The sequence below is a fragment of the Pygoscelis adeliae genome, unplaced genomic scaffold (genome assembly GCF_000699105.1).
Source record: "Pygoscelis adeliae isolate BGI_AS28 unplaced genomic scaffold, ASM69910v1 Scaffold114, whole genome shotgun sequence".
In the NCBI taxonomy this organism is placed as follows: domain Eukaryota; kingdom Metazoa; phylum Chordata; class Aves; order Sphenisciformes; family Spheniscidae; genus Pygoscelis; species Pygoscelis adeliae.
Window position 1 is genome coordinate 4,543,617 of NW_008824587.1, and position 18,503 is coordinate 4,562,119.

At 43.4% G+C, this 18,503-nt stretch overlaps 1 protein-coding gene across 1 annotated transcript in view; it reads right to left on the minus strand.

Annotated features, from left to right (window-relative positions):
• Nucleotides 1–979: 979 nt before the first annotated feature.
• NUP188 (nucleoporin 188kDa) overlaps nt 980–18,503 on the minus strand; it is a 28,388-nt gene continuing 10,864 nt past the window's right edge. The window contains exons 18-44 of the mRNA XM_009322191.1: nt 18,185–18,272; nt 18,015–18,091; nt 17,745–17,859; nt 17,280–17,400; nt 16,981–17,047; nt 16,447–16,575; nt 15,132–15,265; nt 14,618–14,724; nt 13,608–13,814; nt 12,786–12,955; nt 12,391–12,460; nt 11,662–11,729; nt 10,830–11,025; nt 10,240–10,317; nt 9,804–9,889; nt 9,226–9,371; nt 7,867–8,048; nt 7,288–7,488; nt 6,516–6,608; nt 6,156–6,314; nt 5,226–5,363; nt 4,724–4,798; nt 3,790–3,999; nt 2,880–3,011; nt 2,672–2,742; nt 2,079–2,208; nt 980–1,846 (exon numbers count right to left, since the gene is read on the minus strand). Of these exons, the coding sequence (XP_009320466.1) occupies nt 1,676–1,846; nt 2,079–2,208; nt 2,672–2,742; nt 2,880–3,011; nt 3,790–3,999; nt 4,724–4,798; nt 5,226–5,363; nt 6,156–6,314; nt 6,516–6,608; nt 7,288–7,488; nt 7,867–8,048; nt 9,226–9,371; nt 9,804–9,889; nt 10,240–10,317; nt 10,830–11,025; nt 11,662–11,729; nt 12,391–12,460; nt 12,786–12,955; nt 13,608–13,814; nt 14,618–14,724; nt 15,132–15,265; nt 16,447–16,575; nt 16,981–17,047; nt 17,280–17,400; nt 17,745–17,859; nt 18,015–18,091; nt 18,185–18,272 (3,421 nt within the window). The 3' untranslated portion in view covers nt 980–1,675. The remainder of the gene's footprint in view (nt 1,847–2,078; nt 2,209–2,671; nt 2,743–2,879; nt 3,012–3,789; nt 4,000–4,723; nt 4,799–5,225; nt 5,364–6,155; nt 6,315–6,515; nt 6,609–7,287; nt 7,489–7,866; nt 8,049–9,225; nt 9,372–9,803; nt 9,890–10,239; nt 10,318–10,829; nt 11,026–11,661; nt 11,730–12,390; nt 12,461–12,785; nt 12,956–13,607; nt 13,815–14,617; nt 14,725–15,131; nt 15,266–16,446; nt 16,576–16,980; nt 17,048–17,279; nt 17,401–17,744; nt 17,860–18,014; nt 18,092–18,184; nt 18,273–18,503) is intronic.

The window sequence follows — 18,503 nt, forward strand, 5'->3', positions numbered from 1 at the left end:
TGTGGCAGAAAGTGTTCACGGTTACAGGTAGCCCCATCTAAACACGATCGGGTTTAGGACTGTCACACCACCTCCCTCACTGTCAGAGCAGCTCACCTGAGCTTTCGGAAGGTAATCAAGCCCCTCTCCCTTCTACTTGAAGACCACTTCGCTCCAGCCAGCTAGTTCAAAGCCCTCCAAAGCCTCCAGGGCAGCTAAAACTAGGTCAAACAAGTGTGCTAGAATATCACCGTCACTTAAGCTTACAAGGGAAAAAAAAAACCAAAACACAACTCAAAGCAACATACTCTAATTTTCTCACTGTAGACTCTTAAAACCATTGAGACTAAAAAGGTTCTGACTGGTAAAGCAATCAAATGTCTCTTTAGGAAAGAATTGGTAGGTTACTAGCTCACAGCTACACTGAAATTTGATTTCTTACCTTAGAAAAGTCTGTCTAGATTTCAGGCTTTATTTTAAGCAATAATCACTGCCCTTCTCTTACTGTCGCCATCACACACTGAGCCTTGGAACCTCAAAGAGTTTGTTGATCTACTTGAGAGCGCTACAGCAGCACAATGCAACTTCACCGTAGACAGTGTCTTTCTTCTAGCTTGAACCCGCAGCCTTCCCCTGCTGCTGCAACAGGCAGAGTAGCAGCTTGGACCTGTGCACAGAGTAATCCGTGCGCATGGTCCACACCATCGTGTGCAGAGGAATCATTCCTGAGGAGTATTTTATAGTGATGTTCGTTTAAAACCTCCTACAAATTCCCCAACATGAGAGTAAGAGAGAGAGAGAGTGGGTGTGGGAGAGCCGAGGGAATCAACCTTTGCTTATAATCGCTTCAAACGGTATCTGGATCGTCGCTCGCAAGCCACAGCTCGCGTCACTGTTAGCTAGGACTTCAGCCCAGTTGATGCAGCAGAACTACTACACAGAAAAGATGCAGAATTGGTGCTGCAGGCTGCTATGCCCAACACAAAACCACGAACCCAGCTGCTGTCTATAAAGGTTTTAATATCAGTATAAATAGGGCACAGTTACAAAAATCTGCAAGACTGGAGCAATGGAATTTTGACTTAAAAACCTTGAGTGAGGCCTTGCTCTTCAGAAACACACACAACACACAGACTGCAGGGTGAAGGGAAGGCGTGAGCACACATACACCATCTTGCCTTGAACCATTCAGTACAAAAATAGCAGTAGAAAGATGGTCTCTGAATTGCTGGCTGATCCCTTGGTTGTGCCTTAACTGGGCTCTGACTGCGAGGGAGAGGCAGGTTGCACCTTGTGTTAAGAGCAGAGTTAATGCCCAGCAGAAAGTTTGTCTCCTCTCTCCATCCAGCCACAGCTTCCCCAGCTGAGGTACAAGCTATAAAAATAAAGGTTTTGACTGTTCAGCACTTGTACCCAGCCAGGATGCTCTAGCAGGTGGAGCGGGCAGGCTGTGCACGTGGGCTCATCGCTGAAGAGCCGCTCTCGGCTCTCCTTACATTCACTCCGCTACTGGGTTGCAAGAGTTCAACGGGATCTCGCTGTTGATGTTACAGCTCGGTTTACACCACTGCCCACACCAGGCCTCCCTCCCTTTCCCACTCCTTGTTACGAGCTCTGCCAAAAGTGATGCCTTCTGTGGTGGACGTGAATCGTTCTGCTGCAAGTCCTGAAAAGGGAGGCAGGGGCAGGATAGAATCTATCTCTGCACGTGCCGGACAAAGGCCTGCACGAGCTGAAACAAAGGCTCCTGCGCCTCAGGACCCAGCTTGGAGGCAGACTTCCCTTGGGGAGAGGGAAGAACCCCACTGGCGGGTGAAGAGGGACCCCCGCGGCGGAAGTAACGAGACAGGCTGGAGAGCAGCGTACTCTGAAATTAGAAGCATGTGACAAGTTAGCTTCTTTCAAACACACGCCCCTCTCCCTCCCCAAACAAGGTGCCAGTGGCACAGGAACAGGCACCAGGAGGTGCAGCCCAAGACGCGTAAGGCTGTTGACTCATGCTGGGGAACGGGCTCTACTGGGCAGCCAAAGACAAATGACCTTCTCCCACAAGACACATTTATACTGAACAGCGAGAAAGGATGGTACAAGCTGCTTACCAGCTCAGAGCTGAGCTCCTGTTTCATCCGCTGCTTATCGCGGGGATGCACAGCTGGGTCTCTCAAGTACCGAACAGCCTGGGAGATGAGCAGGTAGAAACAGTTTTCCATTGTAAACATGAGAAGAGACCTGTGCAAAAGAAACGCACATCAGCAGGAGCCAAAAAGGTCAGCAGGAGCCAAAAAGGTCAGCACGCTCTAGTTTCAAGGTCAAACACTCTTAGAAAGACTTCACTCACAGGGTGCATACGAGGGAACACTGTTACTGATCACAGTATCTCCAGCAGCGATACCCAAAAGCTATGGTCTGCAGAGCAGAAACCCCTGTGGGCCATCAGGGAAGTCTGATTTAAATATACTGGTAAGTAAGCATCAAACAACTCTCTACACTGCATCTTAGGATGGGATGGCTTCACACACCCTCCCAAAAAAATCCGATTGCTTTGGAGAGCTTCTGATGGGCTATCTGAACTCCCTGGATTCAGACTGAGCAGCTCTGAGGCTACGTGAATGCCTGTAAACCTCAGTTCTGATCTGAGGAGCATTAGGTTCTGCCCCTTGGCCATGACTAAATCAAACAGCTAGAAACTTACTTGAGGGTTTTGGTTCCCTCTTGCATATTCAGCCCTGCAGCCTGAGGGAAAGGTTCCTTCTTCTTATCCAGCTGAGAGGGGAAAAAAAGGCAGGCATTAGAGACAGGAGATACAAAAGAGGAAATACTCCTAGTCTTCAAAATATCAGTTGAATGAGTGCTCTGAGATCACTGCAACTGCTGTGCTCTCCCAGAGAAATGGCTAGTACCTCTCCCAACATGTTAAGGGCCACGTTGACTGTGGCAAGGAGGGTCCCGAAGGAAGGTGCGACATCTGAATCAAAGGCTGGTGTGGTGAAACTCAAAACGAAGAGCACGTTGTACTCAGCAAGGTCCAGTGACTGTGGAGAAACAGAAAGAGGAGTGAGTGACCCCTGAGGCCATGAGTATGCTATTGTCATAGTAACAGGAATACCTAGTCCCTATATCACACTTTTTGTATGGAGAACTAGAAGCACCGAGATCATTTCCCAAGTCTCAACTATACAGATGGAGCAGTAGAGAGCGTTCTGTACAGTACTGCACGATCAGACTACTACATGGCTCCCTTCGCATATATGAACCTTCTCCAACTCCCAAGCCGTACAGCTTGCCACCAAGTGGCAAGCTAAAGTAATGACTGTTTCCAGACTGTTTTCAAAAGCCCAGGCATACGTACCTAGAGGCACAGGAAAAGGAAGTTAACTGTCCAAAAGCTAGCAGCAGGACACTGCCAGAATCAAGGATTAAACCTTCCTTTTCTGAACGTGGAGACCAGCCACTAGGTCACACCGACGCAGGATGATAACAAGAGGATGTCTTTTCTGAAGAGTGACATACTGAGGATACAAACCTAGCTGGGTTCTTAGTCTGCTCCAGTAAGGTTACACGAACACAGCGTCGTGCAGATCACGCAAAAGCCCAGCCAAGCCTTCCTTTCACATTGATCGGTGCCTGATTTATAAGGGGAATTCCTTGTGTTCTGCCTTCCTGCTTTGTACAGCAGAACAGCAGACAGATGTATGGTGGGGTCACTGTCTCAAGCAGGACAGAATGTGCCTCACTGCGTAGACCCAGAACACCACTTGAAATGCTGGAAACTCCCCCCTTCAGGGAGCAGCATCTCTGCTCTTTCTCTACCTGATCAAGGAGGATCTGGCAGACGTCAGGGGTGAAATGGCGCAGGGCGGCAAGAGATTTGCTGAGGATTTTCAAGAGGCTGTACTGCACCGTAAGCAGTGCTTTCTGCTCTGCTGCTTCTGATTCAGGGCTGGGATGTTTGGAGGAGGCTTGGGGATTACGCTGCACTCGTGGAGTCACACTTGATGGAAGAGAATCACCATTTTTTGTCTGTGGAGAAAGAAAAAAAGGAAGTCTTGAATACAGATATGATTATTTTGCACTACTTTCAGGAAAAAAAAATGCTATGAACAAAAGGAATGAGGAAATAAGGCACCCAAAGTCTGTCACCTGCTAGAAGCATGAGAATCTACACTCAGCCTGCATCGGGGGAGGCACTGCATTGCAGGGAGGCAGCTGCAGAGGCTATTTAGATTCCACATTCCAGAAAAAGAATCTCTAATCAACACACCAAGCCTTAGCCATGCTGAAATAACACATCAGTAGCAATGCATCATCTCCACTTCATCAACCTAAGGATTCCCCAAGAACAAGAGCTCTCTCTCTTAAACAAGTTAAATCAGATCAAGGACACCAGGTCAACAGTGGCTTAACTAACGGCACCTACAGAGTACTACAGCAATGCAGCTTTCTTGCTGCAGCGTAGTCAGCTATAAAATGATAACAGCACCATTCAGACACAGGCTGCTGTTTCTCTAGGACTGCCTTTACACAGTCCAGAGTTTTTAAGAGTCCAGACTACTCTTTGCACATTTTTTTTTGCTGTGGAGAAATGCAAATCCTAACTGTTGATGGTTGTCAATAATCACCACTAGGATTACCGACAAGCAATTCAGTATCCAAGAGCCTGGATATTGAATATTTGCCTTTTAACAGGGAGCATGGGCATGCAACATTCCTAACTTACAGTTTGGTTTAGGGTCCCCATCCTCACCTGCAGGTAGTGCTGGAGCATTTTGCGGCTGTGCAGGAGGGAGGTACAGGCCTGACACAGGTAACACAGATTCACCTGAAATAAATAAGGTGAGGTAGAAATCTCTTAAAAGCTCAAAACCCATCTACTCACTACCATTGGTGGAAGTTAGAAAATCCAGTCAGACAGAACACTGATCATAAAGGATCAATGCAGTCTCTTGATTTCCCAGTATTTTCTTGGGTCATCTGGCACTGAGAACTGAGAGTAAGACATTGAATTGCCCAAGTTATTTTTCCAACCTATCATTTCTGTGTCCCCAACAGTTATCTTTGCTCACTCAATTCAGACAAGGTACTGACAGAACAGACATTTAAATGACCTCAGCAGTAGTTCCTATTAAAAGAGCAGTAATAAAAAGGTGGTATAGTGCCATTTATATAGTGCCAGCGTGCCTCTTAACACATGCAAATCCCTGTGCTCCAAGGCAATGTATTGTCCACAGCAATATCCTGATTCCTACCTGCATGTCCCTCATAAGCTGTGGCAGGTGGAAATGCCACTCCTTTGTGAAATTTGAGAGCTGAAGAATGAAGCCAACAGTGTGATCAGCCTCTTCCAGACAGGCCAAGCTCTGTACTGTCCGTACTGCATTCAGGCACTGGAAAGGAGAAAGAAGTAAATCAGGGCAATGACAGCTAAATCACAAAAATCCCATTCCCTCCTCCAGAAGAAAAAGCTGAAGATGCAGAGGATCTGCCCTTAGGGACAGCAAATGCATTCATGAACGTAGCCGCACAGCACATGGGTCAGACTCAGAGCACTTTATATTCTTAGTCAGAGGCCAATGCATTTCACGAGCTATGCTGCCATACGAGAAGACAGCTGCTTGTCCAGGGAGCATGCTTATAAACAGGGAATTCAGCACCTATGTACAAATGGGACTCTTCAGCACATCTGCACTGACACAGTCCAGCCAGTACAGGTACTTCAGTACTGCAGGACATGAGAGCTTGCCAACGTGAATGGTGACTGAACCCCAACCACAGCATTTTCATTATTTGAGCAAGGCTGAGCTGAAGCCACCTCCAAGAACAGCTCTCATAATTTTCTTTCCAGAGCAGGCAGCCACTAAGTGAGTTCCCATCAAACTCTCACTTCTGCTACTGTGCTGAGTGGGCATATTAAACCTGTAGCAAAGTTACAATGCCAAGAGTGAACAGGATGAACAGATGGTGACTGCCCAGCTCTAACAAGCATCATAACAATCATCCCTGCCTGACCGCATGGCTTGTATATTCTGTCCTCCTTCTCCCACTATTGAATTATTTCCACCGTAAATCTTTCTGAGGCAGGAGCCTCTTTTCCACGCTTCTGCACTTTCTGACATGTTTCCACTGCTATTGCAACCCAAAAGCCAAGCGAACCATCACAGAGGAAGTATGTGACATACCTGAAGAATCCTCTCTTGATGGACACCAACAAAGTCCAGTGCTTCTGTCAGGAAGTTGTATCTAAGTGTTTTAAGAAGGCGTTCCATCAGCGACATGGAGAGACGATAGACCCCAGGCCAAGAGGGGACATCCAGAGACTTTCGAGATGAAGCAGATGTCTGAACAAATCAGATACAAAAATAAATTACTTATTTACACTGCTGCCCAGTGTGGCACACGCCACAAACCCTTCACACCATTTTGAAAGGGTGCCTGCTGTCCTTCCCAGGCCAGGAAGGCTCTGCTCCAACCACGGCCTGCAAGGCAGGGCATGGCAAGCTCTCCTGGCGTATTCCCACCCAAAAGGAAGTAGCACCCACCTGAATGGCTCCATTAGTGCTGAGCTGGTACACGCTCAAGAGGGGCAGGCAGACACTCTGTGTGACACCAGCTCCAGCCACTGCTGCTGCTCCCTACAAAACAGAACAAACTACTGTTAAATTTGCAAGTCTGTCTCCTCTCTGAGACCAGAAAGACTTATTTTGCATTAGATATTTCTGTCCTTTGCATTGTCACCACCCTTTTAGAGAACTTTCATCTACACACCCTTCTTCTACGTTGTTAAAAATTCAGTATCAAGAAAAGCAACACTGTTCTTCCAGTAAAATCTAACCTGAGTAACTGTACTATGAATTCCATTTCAATATCACCTGGTTTGGTACATACATAATCTTTGAAAAGGGCTGACTTTGGAACGACCTTGCTTTCACTTAAAGCCCCAGACAAAGTTGAATTTGTAATAGATAAATAACGCTTTATTGCAACTAATGACAAAGCAGGTTCCGACACTTAAAGCTGTTTTAACTAGGAGGGGGATAATTTGCTTTGCAGAAGAATACATGCAGTGAAAGTGCCTGCTCTAAATTACAGGTCTGCTCTGGCTGGCTCAGCTCTTCCACCCGAGACATCCCGTTGTCAAGAAGAACAAGGCAAACTAAGCAGGCGTACATACGGGACCTACTGCTTGCCAGCCTCTAAAAAAACCCTTTCTCTACAGATCATTGTTCAGCTGCATCGCAGACAGAATAATGAGATACACAGTTCCTATTAAAAATGTATAGCTATATGCTCTCATTTCTCTGCATCACTCACCTGTTGAGTCCTTGATAAGGTCAGCAGTAAATGTAATGAGGCCTCTGTGAAGTGAAGGTTTTGTTTAACTCTCAGGCTGATCTCCAACGCGGCAAAGATAGTAGGAAGCACAGGGACTTTCCTAGTAATCTGTAGCCAGTAGTCTCCATCTTCATCAACTTCACAGAGCTCTTTAGCCAGATGCAGACCCAGAACACATACCTGCAGTGACAAGGATAGGAGAACGAGGTATAAGCTTGACATGTATACCAAGAAAATCCTGAAAGCATTTACTAACACAGCCTAAAGTTCAATCATTCTCAGAATCATAAACTAAGACACCCCTCACATTACACTCTGCACCCTTCCTGGCTGTATTAGCAATTGTGACATTTTTAGGACAGATCTGAAAGAGAGGCAGCAACAGTCAATTTCCCAGACTGATGCGTGCCAAAAAGACATGGAGTAATTCTGAGACAGAAACTGCCGAAACTTCCTTTGAAGGCAGCAGGCAGCAAGGGAAAGTTGTTCCAAACATACACGGAACTTTTGCCTAGAGAGAAGAAACGTGGCTGCAAAGCAGATGAACAGGTCCTTTACCCCATCTCGCTGGTCCTTGTGTTTAACTCGGGAGGCATCATCTGTTTCCATGCTGTCCTTGTCATCTGTAGCATCTCCCAACGTCAGGCTGTGTCGAGTCTGATCAAAGAGCGCAATGACCTCATCTTGGAGTGTTTCACACACGCTCAACACCAGCTGGGAGTACTGTGGGATCTCATTCACTGTGACACACACAGAAGAGACAACAATTAACACACAATCCTTGTACTTAGGTTTCCAGTTTAACTGATAACATCACTGGGCCACATTTCTTGGAGTTAGTATTTACTCCATTTTCATTTCAAAACCTACAAAACAGAATGGGAGGAACTGTGACTAAGTTAGATGATTAAGCCTAGGAGGATATAATAAGGGATTAGACGGTCATCTGGATAATAAAAATGTAGTTTTCCCAAGAAGTCATATAAACTCATGACATTTCAAGACACAAATCAAGCACTACTATGGACAGATTATTCCGTAACTGCTCACTACAGCATTTCCTACCCATTTCTCCAGATTGCTGGTACTGGCCAGTGGGTGCAGTCTATGTTCTGTGAGTCCGTATAAATGCTACATTCTCATCAAAACTATTATAATAAATTGCACCACCTTCTACCAGCATAACTGGAAACTCAAATTCAAAGGCAAAGAAAAACATTTAAAAAAACCCCCAACCCTCCACTTTCTATTTATTTTCCAAAATATATAGGCTTGCAGAGCCCAAGCAGTGGGACAAGGACTACACAGAAAGGTAAGCTGATACACTTCTCAACACCACAGTTGCCTTTGCATGGGTTGTACAGAGAAATACTGCTCAGATTCCACTGAGGGTCTGCAAGTGCTACTGCAATGTAAGATGTCCCACAAGTGACAGGAGTAACGACCAGACTAGTTTCTCTGGTTTGCAACAAAATGTACCCTCAGAAGACTTTCTTGTGTTTGGGTCTTTTGTTCTCTCTAACTAGAAATTCATGTCAGAATCTAAGCTCTACAATCACTCTGTGAGATGGCATTACTAGGGTGTCCCTCCCACACCTGCTAAGCTATTTTCAAAAACACATGGGAAACCTACCTTGTCTCTATCAAACTGATCAAATATAGGGGTTATTGTTGGGGAAAGACAAGAGAAGGGGAAGACTTACGCATACTGTGAATGATAAACCTCATCTCTTTCTAAAACCAGCTAAAACCAGTAAGAAAAAAAGTAGAGAAGTCCCACAGGTTGGTGACTATATTCAGCACTCTGTACTACTACTACTAACACCAAAAGCATTTTTATCTTGGAAATGCTAGAGTGTTAGGGTGTATTCAGCCATGGCAGCCCTGCTCTTGACACTTGTACATACACCACCTCACCTTTCATCTCCTTCATTTGCAGCACAGTGATAAGAGCTGAGAACACTTTGGCTTTGGTTTTCTCCATCATCTGCTGATCTGCCTGTAGTACTCCCTCCAGAATCTGCGTCAAGGAGTTTATGATTTTATCCACAGAACCCAACTCGCTGACAACAAAAAGGGAGAGCTCTTCAGATTAGACAAGATCCCTCAATAAATATATTGGCTTGACTGAGCTGTGCGTATCGTAAGTTACATGATCCACACAAATAAAAGCAGTTCTTCCAAGTAAAGTTTAAGTCACCACCTGGATCTCACTAAAGACATTCCACAGTACAGTGAGAATGCAGGACTATCACAAAAGCTTTTTTGATACACTTTTCACCAGCAAGCAGGAAGCCAAACCATAAATGTATTACTACAAGAGATTTCAGCGACAACCTACAGACATTTGCCATCCCAAAAGAGAATTCTACGATAAGGTTTCAGTTTCCTCCCCGAATCACTAAGGGAATCTCACTAGAGCAAAACACTTAAACATAATCTCCCAAGTTTTTATACTTAGCAGTGACTACTAATTATCCAAACAAAATACCTACCTCTTCCACTGTTTTAGCAGGATCAGAAGAAGGGTACATAGCATAGACCCCAGCTGCAGACAGGATACTGACATGGGAACTAGAAGCTAAGAGGAAATACCGCAAGAGTTACAGTTGCAATAGTCATATGTAAGAACACTTAAATCCTCAGCCCAAGCACCGCCACCAAATGACCAGGTTTGTTCTTCAGCAGCTAGCAGTATCGAGGGAACCAGAGTCAGGACCCTGGGCAGGGTCACCCAGCGATGACAAGAATAACACATACAAAATAAAGATTTGTAAGAAGTTCAGCAATTCAGGGAGAGAGACTTTGTTTCAGCCCAATTTCACAGGATCTAAAAAACCTACGATAGCAAGCAGCTGCAACAGACCTCCTCACAGTACAAAAGAGATGAGCAATTGGGAAATTAAAGAACTGACAGGAAGCAGCACCTACCAAAACCTTGGTCCCATTTAGTACATCCAGAAACAATTGCTGATGAACTGCAGAATCAGTCAGATGCATTATATCCGCCTAAGATCCACAAAGACAGAGATCAATCAAGCACAACAAAAGATGCACCTTCTTAGCAGTCTAACATCAGTCTACTGTTTAAATTTGTTACTTTAAGAATTCACCAAATTTTATAGCTGCCGAGTGATGCAGTTTTACAGAAATCACTGAAGTATTACATTAACAGTTGACAAGAAGTCGGCAATGACTAATTTCCCTGATGGTACATCCCCACCTCACTTGACTCAGCAAAATCTCTTCAGAATTACTTAGAATTGCTATAGAAATTATTTACTACCTCCCTCCTCTGCTCAGACAGACAATATACTAATTTTGATCAAACAGCAAAACACCACCTACTCTAACCTCTTGTACCACACTCATGCTAACTTGTGCTATAAGCATCTATGCAAGCAAATTGAAAGAAAAAACAGTGAATTCTTTATTATGGCTTAGCTGGCCCTGAGAAGTTGACATTGTATCATTCAAAATGTTAATTTCAGATTATCATGAAGATTAGAGGTAGCTCTTACATGGCTAGTAGAGATTATCAGCAGCATCCGCCAGGCTGAGATCAGCATTTGATATTCTGTCATGGAGGCACAGCTGCTACCCTCTGTCTCTGCCACGTGATATGCCAGTAACTTCACATATTCTGACCAATAGGCAAAGCGCTTTTTGGTGGAGAAATTCTTCAGCGTGTCTTTCAGGGACTGATCCAGTGAGCCCCTGACCAAATCAAGAGGAGAAGTTATCTTCATTTATTCTTTGGTCAGAAAATATACTTCTTCTGAGATTCAGGTAGGAAAGCCAAGGACACAGCTTGCAAGTGAAGGTTATTCCACATATTAGACCTGTGCAGGGAATCCCACTTTTTGCATCAAATGTGAAGGAAAAACATGATCCCTGAAGAAAATCTAGGATTTTTTTTTTTTCTTAAGAGATTTTAGTTAATCATGACTTTTCAACATATTAAAGGGCAGTTATGTTCAGGAAAACAAAATGAATGGGAGAAAACTACTAAAATGTTATTCAGCAATCACTATAGTAGGTGTACTTAGCTTAGTTTACAATTAGTTTTAATAAATACTGTATATTTTCATTCCACGGTACAAGGAAAATACTAATACTAACATTCTCACCTACAGGCTGCAGAAACACTGTAACATCTCTTTCTGCAATTGGTGATTGCAAGAATCTCAGATGCACATTTGTGATTTGTTTATAAATCACCGTTCCTCCCACATTTTCACAGGATTACATGTACTTTGTCCCTCAAAGCCTGCATGGTCTATCAAGATTTAACACACACAGTTTAGATAGTTAAAAAGTACAGGGACGAAGGAGAGACTACCAAAGACTCACTTGACAACATAGTAGATCTCCAAACAGATGATTTTCATGATTAAGGCACAGGTATCCAAGACACTGAGCTATAAAGACAAAAAAAAAAAAAAGCAAAATTTGAGCACCTAGCTTCTGCAGGGTGAGTGGAATTCTGATTCATCCCTACCCATCCACTTGCAGTGACTGATACTTCAGTTTTGCAGAAGACTTGCTTCTCCCACAATAGCAGTAGTTATGTCATTTGACCATGGACTGGTGATAATAAGGAAAGAATGCTGTGTTCAAAGCAGCACTCCAAGTGAGAGCACAGGACTTTCATAATGAAGGGAAAACTCCCACAGAAAGGAAGAATAACAAGAACCTAATCGATTCCTCTGTAATACTAGTCAGCCTGAGCTCTGCCTAAAAAAAAAAAAGAGGAGAGTTTCTTTTGCCAAACAGCACATGAGGTATAGTACGGATACACTACAGACAGCGTATCTTCCAAAGAGTGTCACCACAGATGCTAGGTAACATCTATTTTTGTTTCATATGTGAATAAAGAGCAGAGAATTTCAGAAGACAGTTCATGGCTGTACAGTCTCTGCAAAGCAAGAAAGCATTCACTTCATCTCCTGGCTGTGTTTAAACCACTTGATCGTACTTCCTTTTAGAAAACTGCAAGCAGAGGGAAGAGCCACATACATCACTTAGAAACCTTTTCTGAGAAGTACATAACTACCTTCATTTTATTTGGATGTAACTCACCTCTGATGATTCTGAAGGCGGAGGAAGGGTCCCAAAGAGGGGATTGGTTAAATTTTCCCAAAACTTTGGCCTAAAAGATATATACAGAAGTAAAATCAGTTATCTCCCCCATGCCACATGCCTAGCAGCATTTTGACTGTTCCAAACTTCATAGAAAATATGCTTTGGTAAATACAAGCTTATATACAGAACGAAGTAGATTTGGTTCTGAACATGCACATACAGGCTTCTCATTTTCTTTCCTGAGAGACTAAGTTCAAAGCCCATACAGTGCATACCCTTACCAGGGCACTCAAAGACTAAGATGCAAATGTCCCTGAAAAGTCTGATGAACCAAAGAAAAAGTGTTTTGGAAAAAAGGAAGGAAAACGTATTGTAGAAAAACAACAACTCACTTTGTCCTCAGAACTAGCATGGCGCTATCCCGACGGTCCTGCCACAGAGCATGCAGGAAGGCAATGGCAGCACGATGCAAGAGGGGAGGGCACCAGTACCTCTCCTGTTGTTTGGAGTCTATCAGCTCTAAGACTACTTGGAGGCAACTCCACTCCCCTAAGCTGAATTCCTAAAGCAAAAGGAAACGAGAGTTTACATCGCCACAGAACCACTATGTAGGTACCTATTAAAGCAGAATGTGCTTGATTCCACTTGAACAATACACACACAAATAAATCTTGAGTACATGATGCCATCATATATTTTGTATATAATTACAAGGAATGCAGTCATAACACAGGAGAGAAAAAGAAATATTTTTAGGGAAATAAAAAATGAGCTAAGCTAAGACTTAGTAAGACCAAGTGCCTTCAGAAGGTCCCAACCCAAGAAGACCTTGAACTGCGAAGCACCAGAACGGGTATTCTGGAAAACTGATATTGTCCATTGTACCTCAATCTTCAGCTTTCTCACTGACTGGCCACTGTCAGAGTCAAGAGCGTGGGCCACAGGGATCTTTGGTCTGACCCAGTAGATGTTCTTATGTTAACTCGGTATCTGCCTTGAAACACTGGGGAAAGTTTCTCTTTGGTTATAGGGAAAAGTGAAACCGGGATAGCAGCACATCCATTAACTGCAAGCACAAGCTACATTTATCTTTACATTAAGCACATCAGGCTACACGTAAGAACTATCAGATTTTAGAGCCTAGTGCCATAAGACTGCTACGAATGCTACAGTAAAAAACTAGCGAGTCTTTGGGCAAATATCTGCTGTTCTACCTTTGACCCGTCACTGCCATCCTTCACTTCCAAGTTCAGGAACAGCTCAATGAGCCCAGGTTGTGTCTCCACCGCAACTGTGAGGAATTCCAGGATCATGACCTTAATACGCATGTCCTCAATCTTGCTCTGCAGGCGGGTGAGGAAGGCATCACGGATGGCAGCAGCATCACTACCAAGGCAGGCATAAACAGACATGGGAGCAACCTGCAAAAGGAAAGAAACGTCAGAAGCAAGAATAACCAAACTCTACAGAACGCTTCTTCTCTATATAAAAGGTGATTTGCATTTCAAATTGAAACTCCAAAATATTTGATATTGAATCTACAAACATTGAGGGAACTCAAAAGTAAGTTGTTGTCATTAAGCAGAAGAAACTTGCAAAGTGATCCAAATTTTCCTCTTTGGCAATTCTGCTCTATCCCTCACCTATTTCTCAAGGGTTATGACAAAACTGGAAAAGACAAAGAAAAACAGTATTGGAATAATGTTTCTTGAAATAAATAAACCCAGAGCTGGATTTATATGCTTTAATAAAACCGCAAATACATTCTCAGAAGTTTAGTAGCCAAAAAGAGTTAAATCTAAAAGGCAAAGTTGAAAGCTCCTGATAAAAACTTAAATAGGATCCTCTTCCCAGTAGGATGTTAAAGTTCCAGTTAAGAAGTTGTAGGAACGGTATTTGAGAGTGTGACTTGAGAAAGTTGCTCAAAAAAGTGGAAAGAGATCAACTCGAGGTGCAAATACTTTGCAGAAAACACCCCACTCCTGTGAAGCCTCTCAGCGACTGAGTGAATTCTGAAACAGCAGAGGATTACGTTAAAAAACTAAGGGCCCTTTATGTGATTTTTAATGTGTTCTACCTCACAGCTTTCAGTCCACACTGCCTTCAACTGACTTGCATTAAGCTGATACAAAAAAGCCTGAAGAGATAATCTTGAAAGAATTTTAGTGGTGGAATCAGTCACAAGGGGAGAAGCAAAGGAGCACTTGTGTGAGTCTCATCTTACCGTAGCCAGTCGTTTGAGCAATTGGATGGCCAGGCGTGGAAGTGCAGGGTCATGCTTGTGGTAGATGTATTTGGCCAAGACCGCAATAAGATTGTTTCCATGAGCACCTGGAGAGAACACAAGTAAAATCAAAGAGAAGAAACTGCAACAAGATGTAACTATTTACCCAATAATGATTTCCACAACAGAAAGTCAGAACTAGGTCAGTCTTCCAAAAGAACGAGGCATGGGCCCAGGCAGAGGTACTAATGGCAGCTGATTTACTGTATTCTGTAATTACACCCATCCCATTACAAAGCAGCAAAGAACAAGCCACGTTTGCTTAATACTTTAGAAGCTGTCCCAGAGGAGAAGAACGCCTTAGAGGAGGGAGAAGAGGTCTTCTGCCATCCCAAGAAACCGCTTTTTGGAACCTTGAAATCTTAACTACTGTTTGTAATGAGACACACACCGACTATTTGCAAATAACAAAAAAGTATAGCTGCCCAGGCTGTCCCCATGGAGAAATACATACCATGCTGAGTAAGTGCCTGTTCTAATGGAGATACCACACTAGAGGGGGGTTTCAACCGGATGACATTATTGGTAACTGAGAATGCCAGTTTAACTGTTTGGATCAGCAGTTGACCTTGGCCTTGTGCCTCATCACTGTGTTTCCAAGAAGAAAACGAAGTAAGTAACAGTGTTGACAACCGACATTTATTTGCACAACATTCAAAGAGGCAATTCTATACTCTGTCAATCTGGGGTTATAAGACATTTTTACTCAGACTGTCATGTCACCACATAACAGCTGCTGAAATACAAACCCCCACATATCCACAAAAAAGTCTACCCAGCCCCAGGTTTTCAGCATCAAACAAAAAAGAATAGCCTGACAGCCTACTGTCACTTTCTTTTTCCCTCTTTGGGATACAGCAATTTAAAACATGTTAAGACAGAGGAAGAAACATTCACAGAACCAATCTCACAGAAATTATAGTGTACCAAAACTGGATGAAGAGATAAAACTGGCTCTATGTCTGGTATTTTCCTAAGATTTTCCTTATCAGATAAACATTCTGAAGAGACATTAAAGCCAAAAAGATTTCTCAGAGAGGTCTCACTTTCTCCTTAACAAGTCTGGATTCCCTTCCAGACTTGTTCTGAAGGAAAAAAAAATGGCAGACTATCAGAAACAACTTGCTAGCAAGTTTGGCTGGCTACGTGTCAAGTAAGGTTGGCCAGGAAAAGAGAACAGAGGAAAGGAGAGAGATTCAAGCCTCAGCGAGAGCCATATAAGGAGGTTAAAGCACTCAACACTGGAGACATCTTCAATACTTCCAGAATACTTCAAGCTGCCTTCAGAACCACCCTGAAAAGACTGATTATCCCTAGCACTTCCAAAATTACAGTTCAAGCTTTATTACAATTTATTCATGAGCATAGCTTCACTTGAACTCTGGTGTTACTTGAGGACACAAAACTTCTAACATTGGCTTTCAATTCACTCATGCAATCTTATAAATTGCATTCAAGTGAGTTCTTTATTAAAAAAATGTAACTGCTAGCAACCGTTAAACAACTGAGCACATTTACACCCACCAGCATGCTCCAAATGTCATTTAGAAATAGAAAACTAAAACAACTGCATGAAATGGATAGTGTACAGAAAAGACTATATACAGACCTGGAACAAACAAGGCTTGTTCCTCCAGACCATACAAGGCAGGCTGTCATGGCTAGCTGCTGTGCTGATTCCCCATTAAGTGCAATCAATTAAATCTACATTTCAAATTATTATCTTTTGCTTCTTTCCTCACACCGCTGAAACGAAACACACCACTCACCTACTAGACTGGGAGGCCATTACCATATCAATAGTGTCCACACCAATTCCCATGATGTTAATGACAGCTTGCCCTGCTTCAGTGTTGGCCAAGCTGAAGATGCACAAGGACTGAAGGCTGGGGGCATTGCTGTAAGAAACGAACAACACAGGACACCATCACTAGGAGCACTTGCAGTATTTTCCCACCTACCACTTCGAAAACTACCACAAAGTAAAGTCTTAATTTCTACACCCCCACTGACCCCTACTTTATTCTCCCTTCTACTTTCTTCAGAGTGGATACACCAAATAGGAAAGTGTATGGCAGCCTGTCCCAGGAAATCTGTTTACCAGGTATTCTAAAAAACATTGTCCCTAATCTTTTTCTACCCTTCCTGTACTCAGTTAACACTGAAAAGAGCTGAAACCAGCACTACACAACCATGCCAGTTCATCCCTAGTCATTTACATTCAAAAACTGAAAGAAAAAGATAGCAACAGAGCCCTCCTGCACTGTAAGCCAGGCAGATCTGAGATCCACCGCCTGTCTTACCTGCTGCGAGGATCCATTTCAGGGCATAAATTCAGTATGGCATGGATCAACTGCAGAATAAGGCATCCTAAAACAGAGATGAAATGGACTACTCAGTTCAGGAAGATCTGTTGTCTAGTTCTTAATATTTTCAAACAAATCACAGCACCTAGCAATACCGGTAGATGTACAAAGCAAATCCCAAATGGCTGCTAGAAAAGGTATAAAAAAGGAGTAAAAATTCACATATTCTCTGAGAAGACAGGTGATCCTTTTTATCCCCCCCTCCTCCTCTTTCTCTCCCCCCTCAACACCCTTACCAATTTTCTCTCTCACTCCATGAGAGTTATAACGCCATTTGTGGTAATTTGGTAACATCTCCTTCAGGACAAACACAATGCAAGGCACAAGTCCTTGGCTCTGGGTGCTACCAAGTTGTCCCTAGGAGAAACAGAAATGTTATTGTCCCCCTTCTGGTTAAAAGGACAAGAAACCTGTTGCAGGAAGATATGCCCTATGTCTTTAAAGTGTGAGAAAACTATGGAGCATGGGGACATAGATTTACAAGCGACGTCTACTCTTTTGTAGATCAGATGAATCAAAACAGTTTTTTGCAAGAATTACAGTACAGAGAAAGCACAAACGGTTGCGTGGAAGGGAGGGTCAACCAATGATTACTCATAGAGACCCGTTGCACAGAGGATCTCAGACGCGGCTGTATTTCACGTTCCTATCAAAACAGCCTACAGCTGACTTCACATGCAGACCATTCCAGAAGCACTCACCCGGACAAGAGTTGTGATCAGGTTCAGGAAGGAGATGGTAACACTGTACTCGCCTTGAGGCTGTTCTATGCTCATCAATAGGTTTCCATAGCCCCCAGCATTCATTCCCTCTGCACTGTGAAATGAGCAAGAGGGTTTATTACATGAGTAACAGGACTCTGACATGAGCGAGAGATGTCCGATAGATAGATTACACACTGGCAAAAAGTTCTTATGACAGGTTACAAATAGGTTAGGCAAAAAAAAAAGGGACTGGGGGATCATGAATACCTAATCATGTGATTCATACTGGACACTGGATTGGCAACAAATGGTAAGAACCCTGTATGGTGAAGGTCAGTCCAAACCTGCAAGAGAAAAAGTACAGATATTCCCTCTCATTCACATATACATATCTACCAGTTCTCAAACCCAGGAAACCCAGAAGGCCATTTCCTCACCTTGGCTGGCATCCGAGCAGCCAGTACCGTCAAACAATTGACACAAGAAGCAATAACATCCACAGGGGGAGAGATTACAGTTGTTAGCCTAGGAAAAAGAAATATTATGCATAAAAAGCACTGCCATCTGGTCTAGCCTATATACTGTTGTTTTGATCAAAAAAGCTTCTCTCTCACTGAAGTACACAAGTATAAAACCTAACCAGGCAGATACAGACACCAGAGTCTGCACTTGCAGTCTAGACTTGCCACCTCCCACTCACACCTGAGTCAGATCAATTTACTGCAAGAGGCAAGCCTGGCAAGACAGCAGACTGTC